Below are 15,886 nucleotides of genomic sequence, written 5' to 3'. Positions count from 1 at the left end.
CGGCGCATTCGCCGTAGTAGGCTTTCACCATTTCAAACAGCCAGCACCGTAGCACTCGCCGAATCCATCCACGACCCAGACCTAGCCTCTTTCCCCGAGGCCCGAAACTCAAGAAAATGCGAGACGTTCCTTGCATCTCCCGATAAGCCTCGACCTCACATGACCCGCAGCCAGCGCTGCTCGAGAGTCCACATATATAGTGATAGTATAACAGGCCGCCGCTCTTGACTCAGAATCACATCAAGTTCCTGAGGATAGCAAAAAGACTCTGCTCTATCCAGAAGTCCATGTGAGTCCATAATCCATAGGAGTTCAACAAAACCCCTACCCCCATCCAGCCTGGGCCCATTTGTGCAGAATGCACCCGCGAACCAGACCTGGCCAGCCTGTCAGCCGTTTATTTACCCGACACCCCACGATGGCCCGAAACTCAGCAAATCTGACCGCAGCCTCCAAATGTATGAGACGCTCCTTGCATCTCCCGACAAGCCTCGACTTCACATGACCCGCAGCCAGCGCCGCTCGAGTGTACACATATATCGAGATAGTATGCCAGGGCCGCCGCTCCTGACTCAGGATCACATCCAAGGTCCTGAGGATAGCAAAAAGAAACTGAGTGCATAATACCTAGGAATTCAACAAAAACCCCTGCCCCGATCCAGCCTTGGCCCATCTGTGCAGAATTCATCCGCGAACCAGACCTGATAGGCCCGTCAGCTGCCACGTTCCCCGCCACACCTCGATGTCCAAGTGCTCCTATCGACAAGCCTCGACCTCACATGACCCGCAGCCCATGCCTTCAGCGCCGCTCGAGTGTTCACATATATCGTGATAGTATAACAAGGCCGCCGCCCTTGACTCAGTATTACATCCAAGGCCCTGAGGATAGCAAAAAAACACTGTCCCCATCCAGAAGTCCATGTGAGTCGATAATCCCTAGGAGTTTTACAAGAACCCCTGCCCCCATCCAGCCTGGGACCATCTGTGTAAATTCATCCGTGACCCAGCTTGTCAGCCGCCTCGTTCGCCGCCACCCCACGATGGCCCGAAACCCAGCAAAATCTGACAGCAACCCCCAAATGTCCGAGACGCTTCTTGAATATCCCGACAAAACTCTACCTCACCTGACCAGCAGCCACGACATACAACGCCGTCTGACTGTACTTGGTGCCACACCAGGCACCCATATGTGAGGTTCGGCTGAACCACAGCAGTGTGCATCTAGTGCTTGGCCTAAATCCGAAACTCCTGCCTACCGAGTTGTGTCATGAATAGAGCGCATTCAGCTATAGGTAAGATATTTAACCTCCCGAGAAATGAGCAGCTCTACTCCATCAAGGACCGGTCCCCTGAATGCGCCCTATATCCTTCTCGTGAACAACATCAGATCTGTCTTCCTGGGGTTTATGCCCAGCTCATTGGCTCTTGCCCATCCCAACCGCTTCTTCAGTGCGCCTTGAAGGATATCCCTGACAGTAGAGAGAAAACGACCGCCGTTGAATATGACAGTCCCATTCATAACCCCCCTGCGGCTTCCCCCTGGTCACAATCTTCTTCAACGAACCATCAGCCGGTGATGGATTGATAATTCTGCTCTTGAGCATAACATCAATCCAGTTGACGGGAAGAGGAGCTATTTCCACATCAAGTAGAGAACGAGGAATGGGCCCCAACTCTATGTTATTGAAATACTTTTTATATCAAAAAGGCGGTTTTTGCATAATCCGGAATTCTATAGCGCCCTTTTTCCACTGCAACATAACTGTAGACATACCACCCATACGGTACCAATTTGAGATAAAAACATCGAAAAATAAATCTAAGGAAACATATGTCGTATTATTATTACTATAGAAAATTTTGTTATAATTTATTAGCTATAGCAAATTTTGTCAAAATTTTTTGCTTTACAAAGTTTTATTAAGTCTTATTTGCTTTGTCTAAATTTCTTTTTTTCTATCAAAATTTCTTCCCTATAGGAAATTTTGTTGCTATGGGCTCCCATATGAACCGATCTCCCGATTTTACTTCTTGAGCCCCTACCAAAGGGAGGCTGATTTGGCTGACATTTTGCAAAATGATTTCTACTATTACTTCCCATATACACACAAGATATTGTTCGAATCGGTCCATAACATGATTCAGTTCCGATATAAACTAGAGGTGTGCACGTGAGTAGTCGTTTCACACGTGATTCGTGTGTGAGATCCAAATCTAATCACGTGATCGTGCGTGAGTGAATACATATTCTTCGTGCGTAAGCGTGAATCACGACTCACAATGCTTATCATGACTCACGAGAAAATCACAAAATTCGAGATATTACGACTCATAAGAATATCACAATTTAGGGTTGGCATTCTATTCTGCTTTCGGAAAAGTCGCTAAAATTTTTAATTGTTTCACGAGCGAAGTTTGACAGCAATCAAATGTTTCTGTTTCCAAACCAAAACACGTTTTTTTATTCTGCACTTATTGCTTTCTAAATTTGTTTTCTTTTTTCGGAAATAAATTAAAAAAAAAACTACAATTTTAACCAATAAAACAAAAAAAAAGATGCCGGGAATGGTAGCCATAATGGTTTCAAGAATTGCTAATATAATTTTTGTATCCCATTTTCCTCACTATAAGAAAAGTACTACTTGTTGCCTATTTTGCAAAAACGTTTGAAAAAAAATTATTATTCGCTTCATGGAAAAATATTTTTTCAACCGTGATTCGCAAGTTTTTCGTGAGTAATGATTTTTTTGTGAGACGTGCGTGAACGTCTTGCTTGAGCGTGCGTGAATAATTGCCTTGTGAGCGTGAGTGAAAAATGACTCACGTGCACATCTCTAATATAAACCCATCTCTCGATCAAAGAGCGTAAGAAAGATAAGAGCTGGCGTTAGAGGGCAATACGTGATGACGAGTGACAAAATTTAAAGACACAACATATTTGAATTGCTTACGATATTTCGTTTTTCCTTTATTGCAACTTTCGGTTGCAAAGAAACAAAGCAAAATACGAAAAAATGTTCGAACGAATGCTCGAATCAAAACAGAATAACTCGAAAATGTTGCAGCCCTCAATGTGAATCCAATTGGAATACACTAAAAATGTTGTGTCTTTAACGCGAGTTATTTTACGGTACGGGGAAGACAAAGCAGAAACCCTCTCTTATATTATCTTACGCTCTTTGCTCTCGATTTGTCTTCTTATCCTTTTTTTTACTTTCTGCCTATAAAGAGAAACCGTGCAAAGAACTTGACAAATGCGATCCATGGTAGAGGATGCATATATAACTTGACCGAACTTAGCACACTTTTATTTCTTTATTTTAATCATGCATATGATTGAAGACTTCTGCGTAAATACTGCCCTCGTATTTACAGTAATTTTATCTAAAGCATGATAAAAAGAGAAACCGTGCAAGAACTTGACAAATGCGATCCATGGTGGAGGATGCACATATAACTTGACCGAACTTAGCACACTTTTATTTCTTTATTTTAATTATGTTTACGATTGAAGACTTATGCGTAAATACTGCCCTCGTATTTACAGTAATTTTATCTAAAGCATGATATTAATATGATTTAGCACCAACACGCCAAACCTTTGCCTTCAAACAGACACAAAAACTACGTCATCATGCCGCATAATGGTATTCATTCAGTAAAACCAATGAGAGTTTACATATATGAATACTGTGTATATAAATAAGGTTTGTAAATGAGATAATCATAACTAAAGAGCTTTTGTAGAAAACAAAAAAAAGAGAGTGTGGGAGAATACACCACAGATTTAATGTGATCTAATCTCCTAATCTACCAGACAATCGACTGGGTAAGAGAGATGGTCATTACAATTAGCTGGCTGATACAGAACAACTTAGGCAAATTTTCAAAATACTGGTACTCAAAGATACGAAAGAGCCAAATGGCGAACAGTCGTTGCGCGTACCTTCGACGAATATAAAGTGTCGGGCGTAAGGCTGCTGCTGGGCCGCTTCATAGCCGCCACAGTAAAATTAAAATCTTAAAAATTCTATCAGTTCGAGCGTAGCCAAGTGATTTAATTATTGCTTTGGTGCTAATTACTTCGATATACCTTCAACTTAAAACTATCGATAATCAATCAAAGGTATTAGAAAGGTGTTAAGAACTACAACATCAACTGAAGTTCATGAACAAATTGCGTAAAATATTGAAAATTCGGAAGTATAACAACGTACAACAACTGTATGATGACCAAGCATTGAATAGAAAAAAATCCCTATTTTTAGCTGCAATTTGGTTCTGTGAAAATTTTTCATTATGTATATTTTATTTTTGTGTTTTGGTTTTCGCTTTTCTAATATTGTCGCCGAATTGTGATTTGCTCTACTCTTAGAAAGCGGAAAAGAAAATAGTTGTGATCACCACAAGACAAAACAAAAGAAGAGCGGGCAAATGAATTACATTTGTTTTTGGGCTTTTGTTTTGCTTTCACTGACCACAAGAAAGCCTTCTAATCGCGCACCAACAAGGTGACAACAAAACGAAAATTCTTAAAATAAGTTATTACACCTTACAATCCCACACGTACTCTTTGATGTGTGGAATAAATTTGAATATCAATAGGTTTGCTACAGTTGTTTGAGGTTTCCACCGGTACATAGCTATTTCCCGCGCAAACATTCCATCAAAGAGCAAGGCAAACATCTCTCACAGTAAAAAGTGCTGCTCAATTCAATTTAAGCTCAATAAATGGAACTTCCTATTTATAACCGTAATGTGTTCTGCTGTGTACATTCTATCAAAGCACAAGCAAGAAAACAGTTGTGATCGCCACAAGACAAACCAAAAATCAACTGGCAAATCAATTATATTTGTTTTTGGACATTTCTTTTGCTTTCACTGAACACAAGAAAGCCTTCTAATCTAATCACCAACAAGGTGACAACAAAACAAAAATTCTTAAAATAAGTTATTACACCTTACAATCCCACACGTACTGTTTGATTAGTGGAATAAATTTGAATATAAATAGGACTGCTACAATTGTTTATTAGATTTGCACCGGTACTTAGATGTTTGCCGCGCAAACATTCCATCAAAGAGCAAGGCAAACTTCTCTTGCAGTAAAAAGTGCTGCTCAATTCAATTTAAGCTCAATACATGGAACTTCATATGTACAACCGTTATGTATTGTACTGTATTGGTGCCGATTGACAGCTATTGAAAGAATATTTGCGAGAGGTGGCAAAGGTGTATTTTGTAAGGGTAGCAACAAATTCAAATTTTTTGGAATGCGAATACGAAGAAATTAGGGAATCGAACGCTAAGATAACGGCAATGGCTCGCTGTTGCTTCGTGTGCTCAGGTTTGAATCCTGGCCGGGCTCTGCCGAATTTTTCATTTTTCAAGTTTTTGGCCTTTTAGTGCGAGATCATTAAATTTAGCAATTTTTGTTTGTTTCTCTTTCGAGACGAGCTCAATGATCGGAGATGCAAATGGAAAAGAAAAGCCAAAGATAGCAACACACACCAACCACTATGGGACGCGTTTCGTCTTTGGCGAGGGCAATGGTTTGCCATTGAGCCGCTATCAATCCAAAAGTAAGCCTTATCTCCACATTACTTTAGACTTCGAAATCCGTGTGTATGATCCACCCTCAAATAACATTCTATTAGCAAAAAGATTGGCCAGTTTGACTTTGCCAATAATTTCATGTATCTTTTAAAATCAACGCTTAAAAGCAGAGAAGAGAAATGGAGCGTTCAGAGAATTATTAAGAATTAGAACTTTGAATGCGAGCGTTATCAATGGATGGCCGTATAATACGAGGGTAGTTCCAAAAAATAGACATATATTGTATATGAGGCAATTTCAGGAAAAAAAACGCCACTTAAAACAATGGCTCTATTTTGATTTTTTTTTTAATTTTTTTCTTCTAATTTATTTTTTGCATATCTATCGTAATTTACTCCTTCGTACCTTTCATTTGATACCCATATTACCTATGTTACCTGGGTTAAAAATTCTCAAGACCCTCTAGGTCCTTCCCGGGTCCAATTTTTAGATATGTTTCGTGTTCGTGTTCCTGGGTTAAAAATTAGGGGAAAGAGGGTTGAAAAAAAATGAAAAATTGAGGATGTGCCCTGTAAAGTGAATTTTTCCCATTATCTATATTTTACTACATGTAAAAATTAAAAGAGAGAATGATTTTAGGTCCATGTAAAGCAGGGCTGCCATAATGTGAGGATTAAAACCTTTTAACAAAATAATTTTTGAATCGCTATAGCTTTAAAAATAAAGAATGGATTTAAAAACGCTCAAAGGATTTTTTTCTGCAGGATTTCCTAAAATTTGAAACTATGGAAGATTTGAATACTAACACTTACTATTGGTAACACTCCCTACCTTTGTTAATAGGATTAGGATGGAGGTTTTAGATGTGATGAGATTCAGGATTGGAGGGCCTCCATGGAGCATTCCTTCTCAGACCATTGCTACAATTGGTTTGAAATAGCATGACCAGCGCCGAATCCGATAAGCTTCCGTAATAAGTTGAAAACCAACTGGCCTAAATTCAGAAGACTACTCAGAAGAAGACTTCGGCAAGATAATTTAGGTCAAATACTTAGGAGTAATCTTGGATAGGAAACTAAATTTGAATTTTTACATTTAGAAGCGCACTGCGAAGGCTCACAGATGTTGTAGTCGTGCCATGGGCTCATAAAGGGGCCTGTATCCGAGGATAGTATAGGGGATAGGATAGAGCGTGATTAGACCAATACATACTTACGCCTCAGTAGTTTGGTGGACTGTTATGGAGAAAAAGTGCAACATCAGGACCATACAACAGGTTTTTGGCAAAGGCGGTGCGATTAGGACCACGCTTACTAGGGCACTGGAGACTATTCTAGATATTCGATCCATTGACATACAGATTAGGTGTGAGGCAGCCACTGCGGCTATGAGACTTAAGGAGATGGGAGAATGGATTAAGGATGGGAGCAGCTCACACCATAGAGGTATAATTGGGGCGACGATAGGAGACCTGGAAGGAATGGAAAAGGTTTCCGATCGAATACCTGAGACGACAATTGAGGTGGCACTACTGCCAGCCCCACGGTCTTGGACGGACGGAACCGTAGTATGGCCATCTGGAAGATCATGTTACACGGATGGATCAAAGCTAGAGTACAGAGTGGGTCTGGGGTTCTACATTGAGAACCCAGGGACTGAGATCTGTTTTAGACTGCCTGACCATAATACGGTCCTGCAGGCGGAGATCTGGGCACATAGAACTACGAGCTCACTTATGCAAAATCGTTACACAAGTGATAGGTAAGGTTGAAAAGAGGGTGCAGATATTAATCCGTTCCATGCCACTATGGATATACACCCTAGTGGCATGGGCAGGTGATAGTATGTGGGGAAGATGATGAGACGTTGGAGCATTTCCTATATCATTGCCCAGCATTCGCAGCCAAAAGACATCGGTACTTAGGTGGGGGCGCAGTACCAGACATGAACCAACATAGGGGAGTGGTATGGAAACAATTAAGGATATGTAAGTAGCACGGAATTCCTAGCTTAAAATTTTCTTTTTGGAGGTTACTTTTTAGTTTTTGGAGCACACAACAAGCCGATTATTGGCTTATATCCGCACCCTCTTTTCAACCTAACCTAACCCTACGCGTGCTGTGTGGCATGTGGCACCGTCTTGGTGAAACCACATGTCATGGAAGTCCAGCCCATTGCATTTTGGGCAAAATAAAGTTGGATATCATCTCACGTTAGCGCTCACCATTCAAAGTTACGTTACGATTCGCATTCTCTTTGAAGAAGTACGTTCCAATGATGCCACCAGCCCAACAGAGCGGCCATATTCATAATAAAATTCAATAATTTGCGTTGTTCGTTGTTCGTTTGTAGGACGATTCAGGGTTAAATTATAGACCAAACTGAAAATATTTGACAGTGAAACAAAAATTGAAACGTGCGTGAGCTATTTAAACCAGTGTTGCCAGAAAGATAATAGCGAAAAAATCACCCTTTAGTACTAAAATAAAACACAGCTTAAATTATATAATTCTTAAAACAAATTTATGAAATTTTCTGTTAAACGAGCTATTAGATCCTAATCCTTAAAGAATTAATTCTCTTTTTATGTTTTTTTTTGCTATGATTTTTTTTAGATTTACTAGCTATTAGACAAAATATTCAAAATGTCCATGACAGCATTGGGTATTAGCACTGCCTTTATGGTTGGCTGTTGCATTGCTGCACAAATCGCCAGGCGTTTAGCAAAGAAGTTCTTCAATGAAGAGGGTATGGTGCCGATTTTGATGAATGAGGCCATAGCATCAGCGGAATTGTGTGCCTGTTGCTTTGAGTTGATCATTGGTAGGTTGCCGAGTAAAAAATAAGCAGAGGGATAAACAATTTTTAAAAATCCTTTAATTTTGTAGTGGCCGATAATTTTGGTGTAGCTGCCTATGCAGTATTTCTGTTCCTGTTGACGGTGTGGTGGGGCAAAGTGTGGGGAGACGCCTCAGCATGTCCTTACACACATATGGAAGGTAGTATTATTTTATGCTTATACAGAAATGTTTGACTCAAAATATAACATATTTACTCACAAGATATGCTGGAAGGAAAAAGCTCTTTGAAAGAAGTGGCCTTACGTACCTGGGCTGAACTTATGGGTGGCTGCTGTGTTTATCGTATTGTTCAGGTATTTTGGTGGTTCGAGTTTGCTGAAACCCATGAGGGCAGGGCTTTTGAAGAATGTAATGCAGATTTGCAGGTATGTTGAAGAGCTTTGAAAACCTTTCTCCTGCATATGAATTTCATTTCATTATAACCCTCCACCATAGGATGGAGGTATACTAATTTAGTCCTTCTGTTTGTAACACCTCGAAATATACGTCTGAGACCCCATAAAGTATATATAGTCTTGATCGTCTAGACGCTCTGAGTCTATATAGCCATGTCCGTTCGTCTGTCCGTCCGTCCGTCTGTCCGTCCGTCCGTCTGTCCGTCCGTCCGTCTGTCCGTCCGTCTGTCTGTCGAAAGCACGCTAACTTTCGAAGGAGTAAAGCTAGGAGCTTGAAATTTTGCACAAATACTTTCTATTAGTGTAGGTTGGTTGGGATTGTAAATGGGCCAAATCGATCAATGTTTTGATATAGCTGCCATTTAAACCGATCTTGGGTTTTGACTTCTTAAGCCTCTAGAGGGCGCAATTCTAACAACTGCGCTAAGTATGGTTCAAATAGGTCCATGTTTTGATACAGCTGCCTTATAAACCGATTTGGGTCTTGACTTCTTGAGCCTCTAGCCTCTTTTCGTCCGATTTCACTGAAATTTTGCACGTGGTGTTTTGGTATCACTACCAGCAACTGTGTTAAGTATGGTTCAAATCGGTCCATGTTTTGAAATAGCTGCCATATAAACCTATCTTGGGTCTTGACTTCTTGAGCCTCTAGAGGGCGCCATAGGATGGGGGTGTACTAATTTCGTCCTTCTGTTTGTAACACCTCGAAATATACGTCTGAGATCCTTAAAGTATATAAATTCTTGATCGTCTTGACGTTCTGAGTCTATATAGCCATGTCCGTCCGTCTGTCTGTCAAAAGCACGCTAACTTTCGAAGGAGTAAAGCTAGGCGCTTGAAATTTTGCCCAAATACTTTCTATTAGTGTAGGTTGGTTTGGATTGTAAATGGGCCAAATCGGTCCATGTTTTGATATAGCTGCCATTTAAACCGATCTTGGGTATTGACTTCTTGAGCCTCTAGAGGGCGCAATTCTTGTCCGATTTGACTGAAATTATGCTCGTGGTGTTTTGGTATCAATTCCAACAACTGCATTAGGTATGATTCAAATCGGCTCATAATCTGGTATAGCTGTCATATAAACAGATCTTGGAACTTGACTTCTTGAGCCAAGAGAGCGCGCAATTCTCATCCGATTTGGCTGAAATTTTGTACAACGATACGGTCTGAATCGATCAATAGCTTGATACAGCTCCCATATAAACCGATCTCCCGATTTTGCTTCTTGAGCCTCTACAAGGCGCAACTCTTATCCGAATGAATTGAAATATTACACAATTACTTCTACAATGTTCAGCATTCATTTATGGCCGAATCGGACTAAAACTTGATATAGCTGCAATAGCATAACAGTTCTATTCAATATTCTTTGTTTGCCTAAAAAGAGGTACTGCGCATAGAACTCGACAAATGCGATCCATGGTGGAGGGTATATAAGATCCGGCCCGGTCGAACTTATCACGCTCTTGTTTTATTTTCCAACAGGTTAATCCTTATTTGGGTGCTGCCATTGAGGGCCTGGCAACTCTACTCTGCCGCTTGGCCTCGAAAACTTTAAGCGAAAAAGATCCCAAATTTTGCAGCATTATCGATTCGTTCATTGGCACTAGTTTGGTGGTGGCAGGTACGTTACTGTACTAACTTTCCCATACTAATTCCCTGTCTATTCACTGGCATGTCTGGGACACCTGAAATTTTCTCAAATACAGTTTATGCTTTTAATTATGCCATGTTTTCAGCTTTTAACTTTTCCGGCGGATATTTTAACCCTGTCTTGGCTACAGCCCTGAAGTGGGGCTGCCGCGGTCACACCAATCTAGAGCATATCATTGTCTATTGGATTGGTGCCTGTGTGGGAGCCATTCTATCGGTGCCGCTATTCCGTATGAGAGCAGTACGTAAAGTTCTGCTTGGAGTCGAACAACCGCAAAAGGATAAAAAAGAATGAAAAATTAAAGTAAAAAAAATTTAAAAAAAAATTTGTTTTGAATATTTTGTTATAATTTGTGTATTTGTTATTGTTTTGTGGCGATTTGTTTCTGTTATTTATACGAAACTTAAAAGAATGAGATTATTATTATTATTTATTTACTTAAATGCTATTGAATACTACTACTTTTAGTATTAACAATTAGTCAATTAAAGTACTTTAACATAAAAGGCTATTAAAAGTTTAAACCATTTAAATATGAAGCTTTTCTACTTGTTTTTGTGTGTCATTGATTGTGACTTTTGTGTGTGTGTGGGGTTAATATGTTCAAAATTGTCGCTCTTAAAGGTTTTGTATGTTTCTATGTTGAAGTGTGCATCTTAACATTCTGCTTTAGTTTAAGCGAAATTCATAGTAATCTAAATTTTTGCATGAAATCTGATGTGTGAGTTAGGTTTTTTTATACCCTCCACCATAGGATGGGGGTATACTAATTTCGTCATTCTGTTTGTAACACCTCGAAATATGCGTCTAAGACCCCATAAAGTATATATATTCTTCATCGTCATGACACATTAAGTCGATCTAAACATGTCCGTCCGTTTGTCTGTCGAAAGCACGCTAAGCACGCGAAAGAGTAAAGCTAGGCGCTTGAAATTTTGCACAAATACGTTTTATCGGTTGGGATTGTAAATGGGCTAAATCGGACCATGTTTTGGTATAGCTGGGACTTGACTTCTTGAGCCTCTAGAGGGCGCAATTTTCGTCTGATTTGACTGAAATTTTGCACGTGGTGTTTTGGTATCACTTCCAACAACTGTGTTAAGTATGGTTCAAATCGGTTCTTAAGCTAAAATAGCTGCCATATAAACCGATCTGGGATCTTAATTTCTTGAGCCTCTAGAGGGCACAATTCTCATCCTATTAGGCTGAAATTTTGCATGAGGTGTTTTGTTATGATTACCAACAACTGTGCCAAATCGGTACATAACCTGATATAGCTGTCATTTAAACCGATCTGGGATCTAGATTTCTTGAGCCTCTAGAGAGCGCAGTTCTCATTCGATTTGGGAAAAATTTTGCGTGAGATGTTTTGTTGTGACTTCGAACAACTGTGCCAAGTATGGCGCAAATCGGTCCATAAACTGATAAAGCTGCCATATAAACCGATTTGAGATCTTGACTTCTTGAGCCGCTAGAGGGCGCAATTCTCATCCGATTTGGCTGAAATTTAGCATGAGGTGTTTTGTTATGACTTCTAATAACTGTGCCAAGTATGTCGCAAATCGGTATATAACCTGATATAGCTGCCCTATAAACCGATCTTGGGTCTTGACTTCTTGAGCCTCTAGAGGGCGCAATTCTCGTCCGATTTGACTGAAATTTTGTACAAATTACCCAAAATCCGACGAAAATATATATGGGAGCTATATCTAATTCTGAACCGATCTCGAGCAAACTTCTTAGATAATGTGGAAGTCGTCGAGGAAAGCGTTATGCAAAATTTTGGCAAGATTGGTCAAACAATGCGCTTGCATTGGCTCTTGGGGTGAAAATCTGGCGATATACATATATGACAGCTATATCTAAATCTGGGCCGATTTCATGAAATTCACCAGTAATGTCGAAAGTCGAAAAAAAATCCTTCCTGCCAAATTTCGAGAAAATCGGTTAACAAATGACCATTTTTTTGCTATGGGAAATTTTGTCAACATTTCTTTCTTATAGGAAATTCTGTCAATATTTCTTTGCTACGAATAATTTTGTCAAAAATTCTTTGCTTCAGGAAATTTTGTCATAAATTCATTTCTACATATGTGATATTTTGTCAAAATTTTTTGCTATAGGAAATTTTGTCACAATTTCTTTGCTATTGGAAAATTTCCAAAAATTCATGGGAAATTTTTCGGTATTATGGAAAATTTTGTTTGCTTCGCTAAGGGAAATTTTGTTACAATTTCTTTTCTATGGGAAATTTTCTTTTCTTCGCTAAAGGATATTCGTCAAAATTTCTTTGATGTGGTAAATTATGTCAACCAAGCAAATTTGGTTGCAATTTCTTTGAAATTTTGTTAAAATTTCTTTGTCGTGGTAAAATTTCATTTTTATAGGAAGTTTTGTTAAACATTTATTTCTTTGGGATATCATGTAAAAGTTTCATTTTTTTTTGGTAAACTTCGTATTGTTTGCTAGGGAAATTTTGTCAAAACTTCGTTTCTACAGAAAATCATGGCAACATTTCTCTGCTATAAGCCTAGTATTGCCTTCATTCTCAGCGAAAATGCCTATTAAATTATTGCGAAATCCGACGGACTCTTTTTCTTTGTCAGAACACTAACAAAAGCCAAACAACAACACACAATAAAGACAATAGTATGGAAGCAGAGTTGATTAGGCCCATTTCGTGAGCATTTAATTACATTTGCAATTAAAATTGTGCAAAATTTATCCTGATGCAGCGACATGTCGTTACTATTTTGCTATTTTGAATCCCATGGCAGCCAGTTGTACGTACCGGATTGACCCGATGGATTTCTTCATTGGTAAGGGCTGCCGCCTCAATGTTTAACACAATGCTACAACAACAACACCAACTATTTTGCTCATAGATCTCAATACCACTTCTACGTAATGTGTTCGCATTATTTTCGTCACCATTTTTTTATAGTGCATTTTGACAGTTCTTCGTGAGAAAAGTCAAAGTCAGTACTAGGCTATAGGATATATCAAAGTTTTTTTTTTTCTATAGGAAAAGTGGTCAATATTTCATTTCTATGGCACAGTTTATGATTTACAGGGGAAATTTAGTCCACACCTTATTTCTTTTGGAAAACTATTAGTAACTACAGCTTATAATTAAATTACTTTATTATATTCAAATTAATTTGAATGCTTAATCAATTAAGCACTTGTGGTGCTTTGCAGGTTAACGGCAAATGGCACTGCCATACCGTTATCCGTGCTATCATTCCACTTAGCAAAATAAAAACAAACAACAGCTGTCCACTTGTGCAATAGGCAAAGAGCAAAAGTGCGTGTAAAAAGTAAGAAACCCATAAGCTAAAGGTAAATATATTACAAAAACCATAAATCATAACTTAAATCTATTAATTCTTGATTAGATGTCGAAACTATTATCCCTAGGCACTTTGTGCCAGAGATTTAAGCCAATAGGTGCGTTTAAAGACCTAGTCAAATTGCCGCATTTTTCAACAGCCTCCCCAACAATGACAAGAGCTGCCGGCACACACAGCCCTCCTCATACACAACAACAAAAGGGTACTGTTGGTCCCCCAGAAAACAATGAATGGCGTTCCATTTACAGACTACCTTTGATACCGCTAGCATCCGCTTTTAACCGTCTCAAAGTTCCCTATGCTTATCTCAATGTTGTTGTCATACCCGGTGCCTTCGCTTTGGAAAATGCCTCCCAGCTGCCACCTACTACAGCGATACTCATCAGCAGCGTTGGCATAACCACTTTGTTAACACTTTCGATTTGTAGTTACTTCATAAGAAATCTAGTGGGTATCATTTATATTAATGACGACAATGATAAACTGAAAGTAGCCTATGTCGACTATTGGGGCAAACGACATGATCAAGTTATCGAATTGAAAGATTTAGTGCCGGAAAATGAAAAACGCAGACCCGCGAAACAAGACTTCTATCAATCCCTGACTTTGTACAGCAACGACAAGGTAAAGTATAAACTTTTGCAAAGATTTGGTCACATTGAAGATCCTGAAGTTTTTGTTACATTATTTGGTAGCAATTAAGATATTTTAAGTAATCGTTTGAAAAAGCTGGCTGTACTGTTGTTTGTTGTATTTATTTAGCTAAGAAATGAATTCCAAGAGAGTCATTATTAACTATTTGTAAAACCAAGGCTCAGGTCTTTGGATATAAAAAAGAGTTCATCCTGCCACATCTCATTAAAAACAATACTCTGTACTCATTAAAATCACATCAAAGTAGTGAGCAACCCGATTCAAATTTGAGCTCAATAAAGATGGACAACATTTTTTAACGTTTTATATGGCTTAGTTAAATCTTTGTAAGCGTAATTTCTCCAGTTTATATTTGTGTGAGTTTGCATTTCATGTCGATATACCTTAAGGCTTCTGGACGGTGGATATCTATCCACGAGTTGATGACGAGTTCGATGGTCTCTGTGATAACAACCCAAAAGGTATTGCTTAGACAGTATGTAGTTATGTCTTCGCACTGGTAGGATCTTTGTCTCCTAATGAAGGTTGTCCACATGAGATCTGAGGAGACAGCCCTTCGCAGTTCACTGAGCGGCATTCTGACAAATCTGAACATTATTCCACTGCGTGTCACAAAGCTGATGAGACCACACTGGCGCTGCATAACTTACTACCGACCGGACAATTGCTTTGTACGTGGTGTACAAGGTTTCTTTGTCTGCTCTCCAAGAGCTGCCCACAAGTGACTTGAGGACCTTGTTTCTACTCTTGACTTTATAGCAAATTGCATTGTGGCATGTGCTGTCATATGTGACGCCAATTATTTTGGGACACTTGATGGTCAGAATCATTTCTCCATCGATCATCACAGTCAGCTCAGTATTCACCTCAAGCGTATTTGTAGTGAACAATGTGGCTGAAGATTTTGTGGCAGATATCTTCTGATTTCTTTCAGCCAAATATGTGACAAGTTCGTTTAGGTAGACGTTCAACCTATCGCAGATATCAACAATGGATGGGGGGTCTGATGCCATGATCGTACAATCGTTTGCATATGATACGATCTCTATGCCCTCTATAGGGGGTGGAATGGTGGATAGGTAGAGGTTAAACAGTGCCGGCGATATCACCCAACCTTGGGGAACTCCTTGTTTCACTCTACGGTGCTTCGACTTCTTATCCCTGAATCCCACAAATGACTGGCGACCACACCGATAATTCGCGACACAGCGTTTCAGGTCTGGCTGGAGAGACGTGTTGACGGGGTCAGGGACGGAGGCATGGCGTGTTGGCATGGCTAACCGTGTCGAATGCCTTCGATAGGTTCAATGCCGTCCGTCCTATCGCATGGCCTGGGCTGATTGAAGCCACGGCAAATATGTGCGGTGATGGCAAGCAAAGCAGTTGTTGTGCTATACAGTATTCGAAATCCAT

General features: G+C 39.6%; 2 protein-coding genes across 2 annotated transcripts; both read left to right on the top strand.

The window, feature by feature from the left end:
- The first annotated feature begins 3,920 nt into the window (after positions 1–3,920).
- Positions 3,921–11,005, top strand: LOC106092186 (aquaporin-11). The gene is made up of 6 exons (XM_013258958.2): positions 3,921–4,126; positions 8,172–8,379; positions 8,445–8,555; positions 8,619–8,782; positions 10,298–10,436; positions 10,552–11,005. Exons 2-6 carry the CDS (start codon positions 8,202–8,204, stop codon positions 10,758–10,760), a joined length of 801 nt encoding a protein of 266 aa, XP_013114412.2. The 5' UTR covers positions 3,921–4,126; positions 8,172–8,201; the 3' UTR covers positions 10,761–11,005.
- Positions 11,006–13,585: 2,580 nt separating this feature from the next.
- Positions 13,586–14,706, top strand: LOC106092187 (transmembrane protein 186). Its single transcript, XM_013258959.2, has 2 exons — positions 13,586–13,808; positions 13,865–14,706. The coding sequence occupies exon 2, from the start codon at positions 13,865–13,867 to the stop codon at positions 14,519–14,521; it is 657 nt and encodes a 218-aa protein (XP_013114413.1). The 5' UTR covers positions 13,586–13,808; the 3' UTR covers positions 14,522–14,706.
- The last annotated feature ends 1,180 nt before the right edge of the window (positions 14,707–15,886 follow it).

This window comes from Stomoxys calcitrans, chromosome 5, assembly GCF_963082655.1.
Source record: "Stomoxys calcitrans chromosome 5, idStoCalc2.1, whole genome shotgun sequence".
NCBI lineage: Eukaryota > Metazoa > Arthropoda > Insecta > Diptera > Muscidae > Stomoxys > Stomoxys calcitrans.
This window is presented reverse-complemented; position numbering and strand designations above follow the sequence as displayed.

What these genes read in the sequence shown, in the direction of transcription:
- LOC106092187 (XM_013258959.2), top strand. Translation starts at nt 13,865, where the DNA reads ATGTCGAAACTATTATCCCTAGGCACTTTGTGCCAGAGATTTAAGCCA.
- LOC106092186 (XM_013258958.2), top strand. Translation starts at nt 8,202, where the DNA reads ATGTCCATGACAGCATTGGGTATTAGCACTGCCTTTATGGTTGGCTGT. An exon ending in TCCTTACACACATATGGAAG is followed by an intron (nt 8,556 to 8,618) that starts GTAGTATTATTT and finishes TTTACTCACAAG; the next exon opens with ATATGCTGGAAGGAAAAAGC. An exon ending in CACTAGTTTGGTGGTGGCAG is followed by an intron (nt 10,437 to 10,551) that starts GTACGTTACTGT and finishes CCATGTTTTCAG; the next exon opens with CTTTTAACTTTTCCGGCGGA.